We start from the raw sequence: 19,721 nt of genomic DNA, 5'->3' as shown, positions 1-19,721 counted from the left end.
AGCGTGGATGTTAACATAATAAACATAAAGGCCTGGAGTGCCAAATCACCAGCTGATTGGTGCAGATTGCGTTCTGATGGCTGCAACTTACTGCAGTGATTTTCCAGGTAAACTCCTGTAAAGGTGATACATGAACACGGTGCTCCGCTGCTTTAGAAGTGAGATGCAAGCATTTCTTTGTGTTAACTGTATTTACAGCCAGAGGGATGCTGGAAACCATTCCAGTGTTTCCTCCTACGCATTGTTAAGACATTCAGAATGAGGCGAGGCCTGATAAAACACGATACTTCACTCTGATACTGTGAAAATTTATAGCTCAGAGATTCAAGTGGGAAAAACTGATTTTAGCAGCACCTGAGGCAACACTCTGGGAAAAAAGGTGCTTCTGCTGGGCTGACAGTTACAGTGCAGTCTTATTTTACCTACAACTCGTTTGAAAACTAGACAGTACTCAAACTTGACAAATTGTGTGTCTTTGCAGGTTATTACTGGAGGATCTGTAACAGCGGGCTGTGGTGCAACATCAAAAATTAGTCTGTTTATTTCTGAGGTTTTGGAAGTATGCCTGCAGACTGTTTCAAGACTTCTGAAATGGGAACAATGGGAAAAAAAACAACTAATTAGGTCTTTCTTTATAAAACATGTGAGTTGTTAACTTTTGTTTTTTTTAAACCAACACCACTCTCGGATAAACAGGACAGGAAAAGCATGTCTGAGTGAATTCTGAATATTTATTTGTTGTAACAATTGAATTTAAAGGTTACAGAGCAGGATGGCATTGTGTGGAAGAACAACAACTATGGACAACATACACGAGAGCACTTCTCAGGACAGCGTGGATGAGTGCAGCCCATGACTGACTGACACATCCCTCACCCTCCTGTTGCATGGGTTACCCTTTGTGACTTTGGCTCTTTGTGGTGGAGTACATGAGCAGTCTGGTGACCTGATCGAACTCCACCCTGCTTTCACATGAAAAACTGTTACCTGGCTGGAAGAACTGAGAGCACCTGTGTGAGCGTGCAGGGCCTTCACTAAATCCATACAATAAATACGTTTTTTGTTTTCGACATCGCTGTCAGAATCCACATTTTAGATTCAGATTTTCACACTTAAACGTCACACTGGAATAACATCTCCAGAGTTTAGCAAATTTTCTGTCATTTTGTTGACAAATGAATGACTAAAGCTCAACTGGGTCACCGTCGGAAACATTTCTGCTGTGTTTTCAGATCAACTGCCAACAAAATCCAGCACAAAGTAGAGCGGGGGGGGGGGGCACGAACGGGTTCGGTGTCTCGCTCAGTGAGACTTCAAATGAAACAGGAGACATGGTGGCATGTAGCACAGGAACTATTTGAAATTCTGACACTGTAAGCCCCGTAGAATATCAATGTAACCTCCTAAAATCCTGATGTCTGCTAAAGTCAGAGACCAGCTCACCTGATCATACAAAAACAAGGGTGTGACTACTACACATTGTAAACATCTGGAGCTGTTTGTGTAGTTAACACATTAACGAGATGTTACACTTTCGTTGTTACATTTAGTGTTACAGCTGTTCTATCAGGTAAAATAAAGGAGAGCACATGGATTTAATGATGCACAGTCTACTTCTCTGTGGAGAAGGCTCTCTTCATGAGCGGAGGAGGGGTCTTTCCTGCTTCGTAGAGAGATTCAGGAGGAGGGGAGCTCAAGCAGCACCAGTCTGGGATGCGGCCCGTCTGGTTGTAGTAGTCTCGAGACACCGACCTGCTGCCCAGGATGTCCTGCAGCGCCCCGAAGATAGCACCTGTAGAGCAGATGCGAATACAGACAGGGCTTTACAAATAACACGAGGCCTCAAACAATATCTTTTCAACATCTTTTATGGTTTATGAAGTACGTTTATGTTGGAGAAACACTTAATACAAATGCTTAAATAAAATCTCACATCTCACCTCCGAGCCAGGCGGTGCAGTTGGGCTTGGCAGGTGGAGCGTGTATGCGCAGGCTCTTGCTGGCCAACACCTCGCTGTACTTGGGTTTCTCCACCAGGAGGCGTATCTCGGCCAGCAGCCTGTGCAGGAAACCCGGCAGCATGGCTGTACCTCCAATCACCACTAGGTTCTCGGAGAGCACCTTACGTGCATCAATGGGGCACTACAGGGAGACACAAGAGAGGATGAGGAAAAAGCGACTCTACACTACCGGACAACACTTCCTGCTTTTCAGGGCAGGTGCACGCTAAAACGAAAAGTGATGATGGAGGTAGCTGAAGCAGCATTACTGCAGTAGCCTCTCTCGTGTGTAGAGGCCTGATCATGCATCAGTATATTCAGAGCAGAGCAATGCACAGATCAGGTTTAAATGTTCTGCTGTTGCAATCTGAGGCTGCATAGTGTCTGCTGCTGCGGCTCCTACTGAGATTAATTAGGCTGTAGTGTGCTGACTGGATCCCCACATGGAGCAACAAAACCGTGCTCAGTTACATGGCCACAGCTGAGCGTCGCCATGGCAACCACGCCGAGTCAAACTGTACGCTCGACTCCTATATGGAGCACAGAGCTGGGCTGCTGCATTCCTCCTGCCAAAGATACTGAGGGTTTACAGCAGGATAATTAGAACTAATATCCACCAAAAGAGAAGAGTAGTGAGGCGAAATCCAAATGACATAATGTCAACCAAGACACAACAGATGAAGAGGGCCATGGATTTTGTGGTACCTGTGTAAAAGAATCAGGCTTCCAGTGCAGAGACATGAGACCCTGTACTTAAAGTCTACATGAAATGGCATTTCTAGAGTATCTAGCTTCCATACTGTGTGTGTTTAGATCTTCTACATTATTTACATGCAGAATGTATGAAGTCAGCAATTGCTCATAAGCAGAACACCTTGCCCTCATACATGCCAAGAATAACTCCTCCATACCTTAACCAGAGTGTCAAGTATCAGAGAGGCCACACTCTTCTCTTCATTGTCCTGTTCAAACAGCATCTCCATCACAGAGTCTCTGAAAAAACACACAATCTAATGAGAGACAACTTTTTGACGGAACTCCAAAGACACAGTGCAGACAACGAGCAAGTTAAAGGACCCACATACTGTCCCACAGATGGAGGGTAGCTGAGACAGAGCAATAAGAACCTAATCTCTGGTTCTGTCAGCTGGCCAAGCGCATTATTCAGTGAACTACCTGATTGATCCTTTGATGTGCAGGATTTTCTCACCATCCAGGGGGTAATCAACATCAGGAGGAGGGGCTGGACGCTAAAAACACATTCACAAGAAGGACGAAGTGTCAGTAAATGTACAGCAATGCATTACATAATGCAAACAGATTGACAGACTGAGGAAAACTAAGGCAACTCGCATAAACACAAGCATACAAACAACACTTCACTTACCTCTGCTGTTCCATCGAGGTTAAACTTGGCTTCCTGGATCTGAAGGCCTCTCTGGAGGTCACTGACAAAACATGTTCTGACTGCAGGAAAGAAAAAAGAACCAATAAGCATGGCAAAGATTAAGCAGCCACAGTCTTGACAGAACATTGGATTGTTATGTGTTGTTTTCTTTTGGGATGCCACCTTTGAAGGGAAATAAATAAAAAGCCTAATCAATTACCCTCACAGGAGTCAAGTGAGGCATTTGGAATGAAAAAACAAACAAAAAACAACTTTTCAAACCCACCCTTGATGTCTTCCACAGTCTCCTCTGGGATGGTCCCTGGAGAAAGAGAAGAAAAAGACATATGGATGAAGTGGAACTTAATTTTCTTCGGTTCACTTACGCAGAAATCGGCCATTTCTTTCACTTCACTTCAGAGTTAGATTTATGATGAGGCTGAATCAGCGTTGTGTGAGCTGACAGTGCAGCAAATGACAAGAGTCGAATACGACTGTTTGCAGTAAAACAAGCTCAAGTCTTGGAACGTTGCTGCAAAAGAAACTTGTTTTTTTGGTAGTTTGTCACTTCTGTCATGTAAATAACTTAACAAACGATGGGCTTCATGTTTTGGGCACACTTTTTCCTCCCTGAATCATGCGCAGTGCAAAGGGTTGATTACAGAGACATCAGCTCTTCCGTGCCCGCTGCAGAAATGCAGTTCCTTTGACAGTCCACTCAAGTGAGTCGGCCTGCTGTCTGTCTTAATTATTGATGCATATGTGTGTAGCCTCTCTCACTCTGCTGCAGCTGTAGATCTCAAAGCTGAACATGATGACTCAGTCCTCCATCAAGTAAAAGTGTGGAGAGGAAGCTCTAAAATAGACTGTGTGCATATGTATAATTTAAAAATTGAGAGAGGAATTCACTCAAATTGTCACACAGAAACTAGATCTTATGAATAGTAAATGATGCATAATGGGTCAAAGCCCTTATATTGAAAAGACAAAGACATGCACAGTGTAAGACATTTGTCTGTAATTACCAATGATGGCTGGTACGCTCTGCCCAGTGGTGGTGTCTGTGTCCACAGTGCACTGTTCCACAAGAAGTCCGTCTAATTCTCTACAGGAAATACAGACACGTGCAGTTTAAGGGAGGAAATCTTCACAAAACAAAGCATCAAGTATAAGCGTTTCTTTTTATAGTACACCAACATGCAAAGTCACACACTCCTCTTGAATCTGTTGCAGCTACTTACTTATGGATGGCTTTCCCTCCCAAAGGCAAAGCCTCCCAAGCTGGAAGAATAGGAGTGCACTCATAAACCTGATTTTCACAGTTAAGGTAGTAACATATAAAACAAAAATATAAAAACACACAAAAACCTTCATCAATACAAGTTGTTTAGACTAGCTTAGCACAAAGACTGGTAAAGGCAGGGAAACAACCAGCCTATCTCTGACAAGGGTGCCTTCCAACTCCCAGCTGACTCTGTGATGTACTGATGTACTAAAAGCATCTCTCCATTACTAATGGGGATTAAACTGACACCAATCGTCTCCTGGTAAGACAGCAAATAGATCCAACATTACAGTTCTAGTATTCCTTTAAGTGTCAAAGACTCCAGGGTGGCAGGAAAAGGATACAGGCAGGACCAGCGTCTCTGTGTAGCCACAGTCCATCACCAGAGCAGAGTTGATGCCCAAAGTCATGATGGCCATGAGGTGACTTGGCGCAAACAGCACAGAGGGCACCTGGAAAACACCATCGAAGAAAACTCTACCTTCAACTTACTATTAAGCTTGTCAATAAAGTTAAAAAGAAATGTGTTAGTGCCAGGGTGTGAGATTTTGACGCTACAATAACCATCTCAGAAAATATCAGTTTCACAGTATCCACAGTATTACACTATTATTATTATCATCATCAGTTGAAATGTCCCTTAAATGGATGAAAATGGAAGGGTGTTCTTGGCTGAATAAATAGTTTACTACAGTTACATAAAATATTATGTTCTGACAGACATGAATGAATATGTTAGAACTCAATACAGTAGATTTATACCACACTACAGCATGAAACCGATATACTCCTGCAACCCTAGTTACTGTCAGACTGTCTCTACTCTTGTCAAACTTAAGTCTTAGATGCAGAAATCACATTGTGGCTGTCAGTTTTATGAGCCCAAAGCTAAACTTTTGTATGAATTTTCAAAAATAAGCAGAATTAATAAGCAAACAACACATTCTCCAAACACGTTCTGCAGCTGCCATAAAACACTGATCTGCTTGGTCTTCATACCTCAAACTGCTTGAAGAAAACCTTGGTGAGCGTCTCCCTGAAGTGAGACGGGCAGAGGATGGACTCGATGATGACCACTCTTCTGTCGCGAGGGTTCACCAGTAGGTGCCTGATTGACACAAATGGAAAGACAGAATTTTATTTGCTGAGGCCAGACCTCTTCATGTTTCAGTGGATAGTGGTATACAGCATGTTGTGTAAAAAGGATGTTAAACATTTTCTTACACTGAATAACTGATGCCTCACCTGAAGTACAGTATATGGATAAACTCTTTGAGGATGACATAAAGCTCTTCTGTGTTGATGTTGTACTGAACCACTTTGATGGCCTGAAAGTGAGACATTTCATACCACATAAACATGTGTCAGCAATACAATTAGCAATTTCTAACCAGCCTGCTTTGGCAAAGCACAGCAGCATCTCATCTCACCTGCTGCTGTCCCGGTTTCCGGATCTCGCTCGGAATTATGAACCTGGGCCCCGTTTCCCCTGCAAAGCCACATCTGCAAGAAACAGAAACTGTCAGCCAAGCTGCTCAAGGACGTGCAGAGAGGATATTCATGATAGATACTTATATTTCTGATTGTTCAATACCATTACTCGCAAAAATAATACAATCCGTAGCCTGCTTTTGTTGTGTGTGTAACATGTAAAGCATGTAAACATGATCCAACATTGCAATCAAGTGATTTGAAATAAAATAGCTGCAGCTCTGTGTCAAATGATGTAGGAGAGTAACTGTAGACAAAGGCATCGTTCTTAAAGAGACCAGTCCTCTTGATCTTCATGTGACTTCCCTCAGGCCAGTTTCTCATCTTTATTTCATAATACTTTGAACTAAAATTTCAGCAAGATATGCATGCATACACACACACACACACACACACACACACACACACACACATACACGTACATGCAAGACATATATGCAACATTGAATAAATTAAGAATTTTATTGTGGCATTTATGCATTTTTGCCATAAATATTTAGTATTGCATTCTTTGCAAACACTGATTGATATGTCAGGTATAATGATAGCCGACGTGACTTTCAGTGTAAGACAGCTTTCAGACCATCAGGTGCTTAAATACAGCTATTTAGGTCAGTCAAACAACAGTCACTACGAGGCGGAATTTCATCTCAAGACAGACAAATGACAAGAACCTGCTCCGGTCTGAGGAAATCAAAGTTAGATGTGTTGTTCAGTTAGTCTTTTCCAATCACATTTATCCAGTTTCCACCAATTTAATATAACGCTTAACAATATCTGCACTTATAGCTAAAACATTCTGAGAAAAATTAGCTAGCTTCAGCTTGAAACTGGTTCATTGTGTCATATGCACCCAAATACGAACCTGCACGGTGCTGAAAAACTTTTATTTGGAAAAGCAGCTCGCTGTGATGCCAATGGCGTTCAGTGTCGCAGTTTTTCTTTACTTATTGGATTTGTTCTTAGCTCTAAATTGGCATTAAAGCTAGCTAAACACTAGCATGCCCACTGACTGCGTGGCTTACGTGTTAACACCGCAACAACATTTATTACCGGTCCATACAAGTCTGTATCATGTGCTTGTCAGGTTTAGTCCCTGTATTTGACCTAAAGTACCGGGATAAAGGCGGTGAGTAAAGAAAACAAATATATAACATTACGATAGCATGTTATGCTAACCGATAAGAAGACGTGCAAACGACTGACACTCACTTTGTGAATGCTGCTCCCAAATCAATGACGATCGCAGTCTTCTCTCCTCCACTTCCCAACCCATCAAATAAGGGCATTTTATTAATTTGTTCGCCTTTAGGCACAAATGATATCAATACTTAGCGTTGAGAGTCGCAAATTTGCATCCTATCAAAAGGATAAAGAAAAAAATCTGTTGTCTTCCGGTTGGGTTGGGTTGGGTCTTCAGAAAGGGAATGACGTCATAAAGTGTTGCCTGATCAAAATGTGCTCAAATATATGAGTTTCATGGAAACTCTCTGCTCAACTGGTACATTTCACACGAGACACCCAAATGCAGATTTTTAAAGTTACAAAGAGTACAACGTGAACACATTTTCACAAGTAGCTTTCGATTACAGACCTGATAGACATGTTCTAAGGACATTTTCACTCTTATTTTCATACATTGCATAAATATTGTTGTGTTGTGTATTGCGCATATATATCTAAAGCACTGAAAAAAAGAGGAGACCGGGAACACCTGGAAAAGTGAAGAGCTGCAACAACTTGAGTCCCACTGAATAAAAATGAAACACGTTGCTTCAAAAGTTTTCTGTCTTTTTTCCTTATTTTTTTTTTTGTCCCCCCAGGCTATTGAAATACACAGTTGTAGCATGTGGATGCTGATGGTGTAACTTTACTGGGCCACCACAGGGTGTCACTGGAACTTGAATATGGCCCAACTGTAAGTATACTCCAGGTTTGCTGAACTGTCCGTGAAAAGTTCTCCCATTAAGGCTAATGAGCAAATACAAGCAAATCATTATACCACATTCATCGTCACCTAATTCCTGCCTAGATGCTCACCTCATCATTGGCATAGAACAATTTGAATCCCTTAGTTTGCGGTGGAACCTTCAGTGGAGCTGTTCCAGAGTTGATTTGTTGGGAAGTGACACACAATTGAGGCCATGCAGTTTGGGATATGTAACTTAAGATTGTTGCTTGTGGTTGTGAAAATGCACATACACCATTACTTTATATTAAGTGCTCATAAGAGATAAGATAAAACTTTATTAATTCCACGCTGGGGAAATCAAATTGTTACAGCCAGTAAAGCATAAAAGGAGAGGCACAGAAAGATCAAAATATAAAGGGATACAGTGTAAAAAAATAAAAATCAACTATATATGTACATTATGTGCTATTATAAGAATACTGTTGCCATGAAAATATACCATTGCCATATTGAATTGCACACGAGAAAAAATTGAATTGCAGATGTATCAAATATGGATAATAAGTGTTTGTACAATTACACAGTAGAAAAATATATAACACAGTAGAAATTGTGTCATATTGCCCAAGATGTAATGGATGTGAGAATATGTTAGCATAAATAACAGTAGTGCAGAAACAATAGGTTTGTGATGCTGCAATAGGAAACAACATCAACACAGTGCTACATTAAATGACGCTGGAGTTAAACAGTCTGACAGCTGTTAGGATGAAGGATGCGGTGGCGTTCTGTCTCACACAATGGATGCAGCAGTCTGTTACTGAAAGAGCTGCTTAAGCCCCCCACTGTCTTATGCAAGGGGTGGGAGGGGTTGCCCATGATTGATGTCAGCTTGGCTAACATCCTCCTCTCACCCACCTCCTTGATGGTGTCCAGAGGGCAGTCCAGGACAGAGCCAGCCCTCCTGACCAGTTTGTTCAGTCAGTCTTGCTGGCGTTGATGTGCAGGTGGTTCGGTCCACACCAGTTGACAAAGTTGGTTATGACCTCCCTGTATTCTAGTTTGTTCCCCTGTGATACACATCCAACGATGGCTGTACCGTCAGAGAACTTCTGGATGTGACAGCTGTCAGTGTTGTGTCTGAAGTCTGATGTGTAGAGGGTGAAGAGGAAGAGAGCACTGCCCCCTGCGGAGCCCTCGTGCTGCAAACTGCCTCACACACTGCGGTGTGCTGGTGAGGTAGTTGATGGTTTATGCAGTCAGGTGGCAGGCCACTTCAGCTCCTTCCAGCTTCCCCCGGAGCAGTGATAGTTGGACTATGTTGAAAGCACTGGAGAAGTCAACAAACATGACCCTCGCCGTGTTCCCAGTGTTATCTATGTGAGAACGGGCTCTGTGAAGCAGGTAGATCACTACGTCTTCCACACCAACGGGGGAAGAATCAAACCTATTGAAAAACAGATTCAGCTCATTTGTCCATTCCCTGTGTCCAGCTTCAGGGCCCCTCCTGCTGTCAGTGCTGCAGCCTGAGACAGTTTTCAGGCCTCTCCAAACCTCTCTGTTGGTGTTCCCCTGAAGGTGCTCCTCCAGCTTCCTCCTGTAGCTGTTTTTGCATCTCCTGCATGCACCTGCTTCTAAGCTGTGCTATTTTTGAGTGACTGTGTTTTTTGAATGGGCCAATGCAGTCATACAGCATTAATTTAGCTGCCCACAGAACAGAACAAAAAAATTAAATAAATAGTAGTTGCAAAATAATAGTACGTAAAATATGGGACTGCATAATTAAGCATTGTAACAAGTTCACTTTATTAACTTCAGATTTTTTCAGATGTGCTTCTTCATACCCTTAACAGAGACATTAAACTGTGAATGTCAACTTGCACATGAGCCACAACTCCATTCAAAAGAATTCAAAGTTGAAATCAACGTTTGGAATTGTGGATATAAATCAGGACTTTTGATAAATGGCATTTACAATAGTGAGTAGTTTACAAACATTTTATGTCAGGTAAATATTGCTTGACTTTAAATGTTTGCCTCTCTTGTGTGTGATCACATTCATGTAAATCCAGCATTTGAAAAATAGGTTTATGTGATATTTAGGTTGCAGCATAAGGAAGTGAAAGACGTTTTCTTCGTAAAAGAAGTTTAGAGACGCTGTCACAGCCTCCTGGTCTCCGCTGCTCTCTGTGTGCGCAGCAGGCGACCCTTCACTTGAGGTGAAGGAGCTGTCCATTCAGCACCACCGGGAGCCTCATGTGACCCTTTGGGAAAGTCAGTGAAAAATAAAAGTAAAGGCAGTGAAAATGGTCAAGGACTAGATGCGGTGGAAGCCAACAGCAGCGTTTATCATAACGCTGATGTCGAAGCCGTCAGTTAGAATGAATCCTGCAGACTTTAAGCATCTGGTGGCAGCGCTTGTGAAGCAGGCGGACATACGTAGAGAAGACTGAGTGACGCTGCGCTGCACAACAACAAGCCTCTCCTTCAGCTTGCTTTCCACACCAGACTCTCCTGAATTTGTGTCCGCGCGAACTGTGTTATTTATGTAGTTATTTATTCATTTTTGCACAGTGCGAGAGAAGCTCTGCGTCCTCCAGGCACATCGATCCGTCATGAACTCTGGCAGGTAAAAGGCAGTTTTATTTTTAATCGTTACCTCATGTGCATTTCGCTCTCCAATGCCAGAATGTGATGGTGCGATGGAAGGGGGGCGCCTTCCAGCCTCTGTGCGGGTATGATTAGCTCCAAAATGGCAATTCTGTGCAGTCAAGATTGGTGAAACGTGATTCAACACCGCAATTTGTTGACAGTGCAAGTGCTCGAGCCGTTGCGTTGCCAGGTGGTGGGCTGCACGAGCGTACCGGCGGAGTGCGTTAACTGTATCGATCACAGGGGAGGTGCGCAGGCATGAGAAGTGGCTGTGTGTTGTGACATTGTTGGACCATGCATCATCATCATCTTCATCATCATCGGGTCTGGATGATGCTTTCTCTCAGACGTTTTGTCTGACTCGGGCAGTATGAAAGGGTGTCACCCGTTCGCACCTCACGTCATTTCTCTCCCTTTTCCCACAGCATCACAGATTATTTCATTGTTGTTGCTGTTGTTTGCTTTGTTTTTAGCATTTGATAATATGCAGGATCATTCTTGAAAACTGCCTTTTTTTTCTGAAGATGCGGCTCTGTGTAGTGTGAAAATGTAACATTCATGGATCCATCTGTAGAGGATCCTACAGGGTAGAAAACCTGGTGCTATTTATAGGCGAAGCGCGGAGGGGTGCGAAGGATTGCTGTGTCAGATTCTCTCTCTCTCTCTCTCTCTCTCTCTCTCTCTCTCTCTCTCTCTCTCTCTCTCTCTCTCTCACTCTCTCTCTCTCTGTGTGTTTGTGTGTGTGTCGCTCTCCCTCTGTGCGTGCGCGCCCAGCATTTCCCTCTGTTTACACAAAATGAACAGAAGAGGCTGAGATGAAAAGGAATCTCATCCGAATTATTCAAAACGGTGAGACTGCAGCATCAAGGCAAATGCAGGCAGAACTGCACAGTTAATCCTGTTCTCCGTGCTTGTCACAGGCTGTGTGAAGTTCTCCCGTTGCATTCCGACCCTTTAATCTGCGGCTGCACACCTTGGTAATGTGCCCTGTCACCTCATCTTCCCTCGCAGACACACCACCACCCCCGCTTTGTCTCTCTGTCCGCATGTCTGCGTGGGTGACAGGGCGTAGAAGTTGCCTCAGCTAAGCTTATTAGTATTTGTCATTGTGCGTCCACTCTCAGCAGGCACTGAGACGAGACAGAGATGTTGATGTTTGGGACGCTCCATCGCCTCCTCTTGGCCGGGACCTGTCTCTGTGTCTCCGGAACCCCTGTACGCCTCTCAGACTTCGGCCGCACGCAGGACAGCGACTGTGATGGGTCGTGTGCCCGCTCAGTAACAACTGTCGGGTCAACGCACACCACAGGTGTGAAGTCTGAACCCTCAGATACAGAACATGTGACTGGCCTGATATTGGGTGCAGGAGGAGGGGCTGGCCCTGAGGGGACAGCTCCAGTGACGCGCACAGAAAACGGGGACAGCCTCGCTGGAAGATCTGGGCCGAGTGAGGCTGGCGGAGAGGCATGGAGCCAAAGGAGCGAGGGAAAGAAGGTCGAGAGCAGATCTGAGATGGGAGATGCTCAAAGACAGTCGGGGGGAGCTTCAGTTCCGCCTGTGGATCCAGAGGGCAAACACGAGGATGCATCTGTCACCAGTGCGCCCATATTCGGTCCTACAGGTGGGAGGAAGCAGTTGGACATAACCGAGAGTGCCTCATGGTTGACTCCAGATGGATCTTCAGCCTCCTCCACAGCACCACCACCACAGCTGAGCATCACAGCAAGGGAGGCCAAAGACCAAGAAACAGAAGACCCAGAAACAAGCTTGCCATCCTCTACAGACCCCCCCAATCCTGGAGAACAGATCCAGAAACTGACCTCCCACAGCCCCATCCCACCCTCGGTCTTTGTCTCACCTCAGACCTCCACCCTTTTGTCAATTTGGGGCCATGATGGAGCTACAGTATCCTCCCTCCCAGAGCCCCTGTTGCCTGAAATCGGACCAAACCTGATGCCAAGAGAGGATGGACCAGAAAGCCTGTGGACTGAGGCAGCGAGGCCTGGCGGAGGTGAGTCAGAGGAATTAGAGAAGCATAATTACTGTTGATGGAAAAGGGACATGTCAGGATTTTTATCTGGATAAAACCTTGTGTAATACAATTATTAGTCATTCATTCAACGTGTTCAAACTTACAGACGCACAGAGTGGTTTAAGGTAAAGCTCTGCAGTCACCCTATCAGAATTCCCTCCACAACATTTTATTTTCCGGCTTGCTGGAGTTTGCAGGGTTTCAGGAGGCTTCATTAAAAAGCGAGGCGGAAATGAAAGCGACACGTCTAGTGGCAAAGATTGCCTTTGATGATTGGCAAAGAAGGCGCTCGCTTTTCCACGCTCCACTTTGAACCCCAGCTGGGACCCGTGGCAGTCTAATTACTTTCTATTCCTGACTTCAGCCTGGAAACAAAAAAGAACACACACACACAATTGCCAGGAAAAGGCTGGTGGCAGGGTGTGTTACACGAGTCTTTGGAGGATTAAACCCCTCTTTCTCTATATCTATACCCCCGCCCCTCTTTCTTCCCCAGCCTCCATCCTCCACATCCAGACTACTGTAAAGAAGCAGGCAGGTTATTATTCAGTGAGGCAGGAGAGGGAAATGGATTAAAGGAGCCTGCCTGAGCCAATATGTGTTCCTGCCGTCCATTTGGGGTTTGTCTGTTTGTTGAAGCTTCCTCCCAAAAGAAAAGAAAAAAAACCCCTCAACTCCCAAAACGGCATTATGTAAAGGGAGTGCAGTCTTTATAAGCATTTTTCAGCCTACTTTAGAAATGCTTTGGACTAAAGGAAATGCCTGAGAGATATGCAGTAACATTTCTTTCCCACTGACAGCCCCCTCTGTAGCAGCTTCTTATCTAGAAAGAACCATTTTTCAAACAATACCCCTTTCATTGTGCCATAGCTGCACCGGGGACTCAGCTCTGAGAGTGCAAGTGTTCCTAATGAGAAAACTGCATGCCTAAAGAAGCACCTGGTTCAATGCATACTCTCATAAAGTGCTATATAGTTGATGTTTTGCAATAGAAAACATACACATTTTTAGCTGGCAGCAAAGTTTTGTGTGGAGAAACTGCTACGCCCTCAGCGTGTCCTCATTCACTTGCCCTAGTTCACTCACTGAATCGAGCCTCATCAGAAAAACATTTTCAGGCTTTTACCAAGACAACCCTGCCATTTGGAAAATAGGTAGCCGACCATTCCACACGTCCTGACCCTCATTCTCTGTGCTTGTGTTGACACGATAACAGTGGACACTGCGGTGCCGCTGTCCCAGGACGAAGCCACAGAGGGCACCATGTCATCAGAGGCCCTCCCTCTCATCTTTGAGCCTTTTGAGGATGTCACACCGGAGGGGTCGGTCACACCGGCGCCCGGCAGCGCTCAGCCTCCTGCTGCCATGGCGACCGGAGGGATGCCTCTGTCACAGGTGGACCTGGACCAGCTGGTCACCGTGGAGACAGACAGCGACGGTCCCTCGCGTGCCCCGCCCCTGCTGATGCCAGACTGGACGTCACCTTGGCAGACGTCTGGCGCTGAGCTGCTGGAGCCAATCAGCTCGTCAGATCCGTCTGTTTCACCGCGGCAAGCTCTGCCAGAAGATCATTCGGAGAGAGGTGAAGTGGCAGGACCAGAGCGACTGAATGACTCTCAGTGTCAAAACAAAATGCTTTATGGAACAATTACTTAATGTAATGTAACATAGTCCTGTTTACTATAAGTACCAGACTTGAAATTTGATTGACAATCCATTATTCTGAGCATGCCTGCTTACTGTATCCTTGAATTTCCAACATAACTTGTAATGGCAGTGCTGGTGTTTACCTTTAACATTTCTTAAATCACATTAGAATTTCTTACCAACACTTGGGTGCACCAGGAAGATGTGACAGATGTGATAATAAATTACTAATTGTAGTAATTTTTCAGATATCTACCAGTTCATTTTGCAGATGTCAGCACAGACCAAGCCTCTCACACATAGTTATGTGTTAAAATGAGCCGTGAGTCGTGGCTGCAGTTGTACACACAGTGTGTGAAGATCTCTACTTGTCTTCTTTTCTCCTTGTGCCATGTGATTTGTGACACGTAGGTGCTGTGAGAACACCGACTCTGGAGGAGAGCTTGCCCACCACTGGCTCATCCTCCCTCTCATCCTTCCAGCATGCTATGACAACAGTAACCATGGCAACCCATCAGCTGGTGCATAAATCCAGATCAGGGTTAGAGGAGATGGAGTCTGAGGGTGAGATGAGTTTTATTGCCAACTGAAAACGATTTCATTTCAATTTAGATCTTCTTTTAAAATGCCATGTTCAATCATAAACATGACCCTTGTTTCTTGTGCTGCTGAAAAGATCATTGTGCTTTGGTCCCCACAGAGGAGCCAGATGAAGATGAGGATGATGAGAACTCTGAGGAATCGGTGGAGGATGACAGTGAAGAGGACCTAACAGAAACACCTAAAACATCCTCAACGCAGCCTCCGTACAGCCTCATCCCTCCACCTCCCGTCTGGGTTCAGCGCAACCAGGGGCTGAGTATGAGAACATGGTTTTAAATCATTTTTTCATGAGCCTTGGGATTTAAAACAATGTATTTAATGCTCATAGCTTCATTTGCTGTGGCTAGAAACACAGAAGCATTTAACCTGCTCCCTCTATAAGACAGAAATAGTTTTGTAGGATGTTGCCCTGCTAAGTCTATGGCTCTTTTCTTCCAGTGCGGAGCTGGGTAGAACTGATCAGAGAAAAGGTAAGACTGCCACCTGCTGTCCTTGAAAAGTCTTGGATGTCCGTCACAAAATGCCAGTTTCCTTCGCTCCTTCACTAATGTGGCATTACGGACAAAGCTGACAATATTCTCTGTGTTTCTTATTATCAACAAATCCCATAAAAAGACCTGAACTAGCAACAAATTGATCCTACTAAGTCCTCTGTATCCAAAGCCTGATATCTTATTCCTCTATGCCATAGAGCTCCATTGTTATCCAGAAACTATAAAAGACATGAGTGAGCCACACTGTTGCACTGGGCGAGATGTTCCTTCATTATCATAAACACTGGCTCTATTGTTTATTTTGAGTCAATTATCCAACACACACACACACCATCCTGCAACCTTAAATTATCTCTCGGGCATCAAATGTGTGTTACTCCGCAACTGAAAGTAGTCCATAACAAATGGACCATTTACTCCTGTCTGAGTAAGATTTGGTAAGAACTGCAGCCACCAGCTTGGGGTACAAGAGAGCTTAAATGGATTTACCTGGATTAGACGTGTTTACGACTGCTCCGTTTTGACCTCTGCGTATGCACCCTCGGCAGGCGGGTTATGTGTCTGGGATGCTGGCCCCTGTGGGCATTGGCATCACTGGGGCCCTGCTAATCGTCGGTGCCCTCTATAGCATCAGGATGATTCACCGCAAAAGGAGGAACAGCTTCAAACACCAGAGGAGGAAGGTCAGACAGCCAGAGGTTAATACCCCACTCGTATTTATCATTCATTATCGCTTGTTTTCTTTGTTATTGGGGATCAGTCTCCTAAGTTTACTTTTCTTCCCCAGCAACCTCGAGAGCCTGGGACCAGCCGTCAGGACCAGGCCATGCTGCTGGCCGACAGCTCCGAGGACGAGTTCTGATGAGACCCTTTCGGGCTCCTTTCGTCAGTGACCAGTGGCTGATGCTCTTGTAAAGGAGGTTCAGCAAACATCCCCATCGCTATGACTACCGCATCTCCAATCACCCTGGGCTGTGTGGCTATGACTCATCTGGTCCACAGAGTGAGACAGAGTGTAGGGCACAATTTGCACAGGCTGCACAAAGGTCAGCTTTGTACCCCCCCCCCCCCCCCTCCAAAAAGTACCAATGTGAGCACTTGTCTGAAAGCAGTCAGGTGATGTTGACTCTAACAGATTGGCAGGGTTGGTGTGATGCACTTTGATGTAAAAAATAATGTTGCTGCTTGTAAAAACAAATGCATTAGCAGGGTGACTGACGAGATGAAGGTGTTGCTGGTGAATTGAGGTTCTGGCTTAGAGTCGAGGAGAAAGTGTGGACCAGCAGGTTTTCTGTCAAGTAATAATAAAGGGCTGTAGAAGAGTTACATTGCATAAATGATGTAAATATGTAGCTGACTTGGGGTCAGTCATGTTAGTGTAAATAACGTTTTATTTCTTGCTACACATGTAGGATGTTTATAGGAATTGTTAAACATTTTGATGAATTGATTCAGTTTCTTGCCGAGAATTAGATGAAAACATTGATACCACTTTCGCTTGTGTCCATTACCTTTAGCTAGCTGCCAATTAGCTTAACTTAGCATAAATTTAGCTAGCCTGGCTCTGTCTGAAGGAACAAAAACCCACCTTCCAGCAGCTGTAAAAGGTCACTAATGAGCCTGTTTAATCCATATGAAAACATCCTGGAGTCTTTGCTGGATACCTTACTGCTAATTGCTAAAAAAAAAAAAAAAAAAAAAAAAGATATAAAGTATTAATTTGGTTAGCTTTAGCTGCTTTTGGACAGAGCCAGGCTAGCTCTTTCCCCTTTGCCTTTATGCTAAGCTAAGCATCTCTTGACTAACTTTAGCTTCATATCTTCTCATGTAACTCTTGGCAAGAAAGCAAACAACTGTTTCCCGAAATGCTGAACTTTTCCCACACATTTTAGAAACCTTCACATAAGTTCATTACAATTAATGTTTCGTTTAAATGTGAATTTTGTGAAAATGTAAATGTTTTATTCAATTTGTTCATAAGTTACTGTGAGACGCACATACAAATACAATAATCCTACAAAAATATGTAGCATAAAACAGATTTTGATGTACAATATAGACTAACTCTGCTATGAATTCATTGTTTTGCCGCTTGCAAAATGTTTCTTTCTTTAAGTGCATGACTTTGTCCAAGTCTATTCACACACAGACCTGTTGCAGAGTGATTTCTGTTGGCTGGAAAAGCACAAACATTGAAGCCACCGGGAGCAGAAGTTCATAGTTTTTCACAAGTGACATTTTCTTGAACCAGTTCATTTTGTGCAATAGTGGTTTATGTTTTAATCTGGCTCAGACAAGGACAGATAAAGGAGACATTTTGGCTGACACGTTCCTCCCAAGAATGTCTCTTTGTGGAGTTGCAGTTTAAGTTTTGTGAAAAAATAAGGAATAATTTCTCAAAAACTTATAGCCATAGTTCAGACAGAAAAGATACAAGAAACATTTGAACTCTACTCACTTGTCTTTTGTTTAAAGACAACATATTTTCTGTAACTTCATGTGCCATCTGATATGCATTACGTACAACTGCCTGTTTATATGCAATAATACTGTTTTAGGGTAAGTGTGGTGTAAAATAGTGGACACTTTTTGGTCTCTATGTAGATATGAAACAGGATGTGATGAAATAAACAATTCTTTTAGATGCCTGATTGTGACTCTATCATACAGCTTTCGAGTGTGAATTTTGTTTGAAATGAAAAACCACTAGACAGCAGACAAGATAACTCAGTTTACAGCATTAAAAAAATCAAATAATTTATTTCTGTGTTCTTTTTCCACATTAAATAAAAGCTATCGGACATTTCCAGATCAAAATCAAGAGAGGGGACAGGGAAGAGGAACAGGGCAAACAGAAATCTGACATGCAGAAAAACCTTTTGCTCTCCCCTTTCACACACTTGGTGGATGGCGGCGGAGGCGGTGCTGGCCACCCCGGAAAGACTGCAGGAAGCCCCCATGGTTGGTTGGTTGAATGTAGGGACCACAGCTTTTTGTGGCACAGCCAAACAAATCTTGCTTATCTGAACAACAAACTGGAATCTGGGGGGAATTTATGATTGCAACACTCAAAATGTAGGATGGCAGATGTTGCCCCAGGTGAGGACAGAGAGGTGGGGGTTGTGATTGTTAGAATAAGCCACCTGAATGGAGCAGAAGTCCAGGACGGGGAAAGAAAACTGCTTCTGACATCTGTGAACACTGAGTTGGCATGTCAAGTCAAACCTTCGATGCATTGTCAGAGACAGAGCTGAGTAGAACTATGCAGCCCCACGAGCCATGGCTACAAACTGATAGTGATGACGAAGCCCTTCGGTCTGTGATCATGGTCCTTTGGCTCTTTGCCACAGGCTGTAATGCCCATACACCTAATGGAACTGCCAGAGTTACACAGGAGTAAAAAAAAAAAAAAAAAAAAAAGACAACAGAGCCTTTTCCTTCAAAATGTAAAACACCTCTTCATACTGACAACTGGTTTGAAAGTTGGAGATACAGTAGCTTCACTCTGTAAAGTGTTACCAATATTCTCTCCTTTAATCCATCAGTAGTCACTGTGTAGAAGAAGAAAAGGCCAGGACCATGAGGGGACCCAGGAAGGAGAAACAAGGGTCAAAACAGGGACAGAAATGTCAAAAATAAACCAGGAGTTTACACAGGGTGATAAAGGAAATCTAAACAGTGTCAGATGAGCAGTAAAGATAATAGTCGGAGTTCGGGGTGTAGAGCGTTTCCATGTGCCCACTATGAACTGCTCCGAATTCTCGGTAAACCTCTTGATGGGCTAAAGTAGCACAGAAATTAAAAATACAAGTCAAATCTGATAAATCAACCCAAACCGCCCCTTTCCCAACAGACGATTCAAAAAAAAAAAAAAAAAAAAGCTCTCAATATATAGAACAACACTTGTATACAAATCTGGGGGATTAAAAAAAAAAAAGAGAAAGAAATATAGTTCATCTGATCCATTGCTCCAAATGCACACAGACACAAACTTGCATACACGGGCTGTTATGTGGGTGGAAACTCTGTAAACATCTACTCTCCCTTTCAGTCCTGGACTCCTGGGGTGAAATATCAGCTGAAATAAAGGGGAAACACACCCAAAACATGAACACAGTCCTGTAGTCCTGTAGTGTCACTCATAGAGACCAACTCTTAAATTATCTGACGACAATGCATGTTTCCTGGTTTGTTCTGTAAGATTCTATAGCAGATTTT

The 19,721-nt window shown here is 43.7% G+C and overlaps 2 protein-coding genes across 7 annotated transcripts; one reads left to right on the top strand and one right to left on the bottom strand.

The window, feature by feature from the left end:
* Positions 1-711: 711 nt before the first annotated feature.
* actr10 (actin related protein 10) lies at positions 712-7,581 on the bottom strand. The gene is made up of 13 exons (XM_076756745.1): positions 7,376-7,581; positions 6,103-6,175; positions 5,918-6,000; positions 5,672-5,780; positions 5,017-5,124; positions 4,629-4,696; positions 4,413-4,492; positions 3,674-3,709; positions 3,388-3,467; positions 3,177-3,250; positions 2,912-2,993; positions 1,941-2,142; positions 712-1,792 (listed from the first exon to the last, which is right to left on the bottom strand). Exons 1-13 carry the CDS (start codon positions 7,450-7,452, stop codon positions 1,611-1,613), a joined length of 1,254 nt encoding a protein of 417 aa, XP_076612860.1. The 5' UTR covers positions 7,453-7,581; the 3' UTR covers positions 712-1,610.
* A 2,706-nt stretch (positions 7,582-10,287) lies between these two features.
* On the top strand, positions 10,288-18,165 carry armh4 (armadillo like helical domain containing 4). Of its 6 annotated transcripts, none has more exons than XR_013078486.1 (9): positions 10,356-10,704; positions 11,852-12,738; positions 13,976-14,341; positions 14,818-14,970; positions 15,107-15,265; positions 15,448-15,479; positions 16,052-16,201; positions 16,291-17,019; positions 17,258-18,165. XR_013078486.1 is itself a non-coding variant. In XM_076755750.1 (8 exons), exons 2-8 carry the CDS (start codon positions 11,874-11,876, stop codon positions 16,363-16,365), a joined length of 1,800 nt encoding a protein of 599 aa, XP_076611865.1. In that variant the 5' UTR covers positions 10,288-10,704; positions 11,852-11,873; the 3' UTR covers positions 16,366-18,165. The 6 variants fall into 6 exon arrangements, 3 of the variants coding, with proteins under 3 accessions (XP_076611865.1, XP_076611867.1, XP_076611866.1); XR_013078487.1 differs by having other exon boundaries at positions 16,291-17,044; positions 17,263-18,165; XR_013078488.1 differs by having other exon boundaries at positions 10,527-10,704; positions 11,855-12,738.
* Positions 18,166-19,721: the final 1,556 nt, after the last annotated feature.

The sequence above is a fragment of the Chaetodon auriga genome, chromosome 18, assembly GCF_051107435.1.
Source record: "Chaetodon auriga isolate fChaAug3 chromosome 18, fChaAug3.hap1, whole genome shotgun sequence".
Taxonomy (NCBI): domain Eukaryota; kingdom Metazoa; phylum Chordata; class Actinopteri; order Chaetodontiformes; family Chaetodontidae; genus Chaetodon; species Chaetodon auriga.
The sequence above is the reverse complement of the archived record's forward strand: the minus strand, read 5'-3'. Positions and strand labels throughout refer to the sequence as shown.

Bases quoted from the DNA above. Each gene is read 5' to 3' on its own strand.
- armh4 (XM_076755750.1), top strand. From the start codon at position 11,874: ATGTTGATGTTTGGGACGCTCCATCGCCTCCTCTTGGCCGGGACCTGT. The intron at 14,342-14,817 runs GTGAAGTGGCAG...TGTGACACGTAG, and splicing joins AGAAGATCATTCGGAGAGAG to GTGCTGTGAGAACACCGACT. The intron at 14,971-15,106 runs GTGAGATGAGTT...TGGTCCCCACAG, and splicing joins AGAGGAGATGGAGTCTGAGG to AGGAGCCAGATGAAGATGAG.
- actr10 (XM_076756745.1), bottom strand. From the start codon at position 7,452: ATGCCCTTATTTGATGGGTTGGGAAGTGGAGGAGAGAAGACTGCGATC. The intron at 4,493-4,628 runs GTAAGTAGCTGC...TATTTCCTGTAG, and splicing joins GGAGGGAAAGCCATCCATAA to AGAATTAGACGGACTTCTTG. The intron at 2,143-2,911 runs GTATGGAGGAGT...GTCTCCCTGTAG, and splicing joins TACTTGACACTCTGGTTAAG to TGCCCCATTGATGCACGTAA.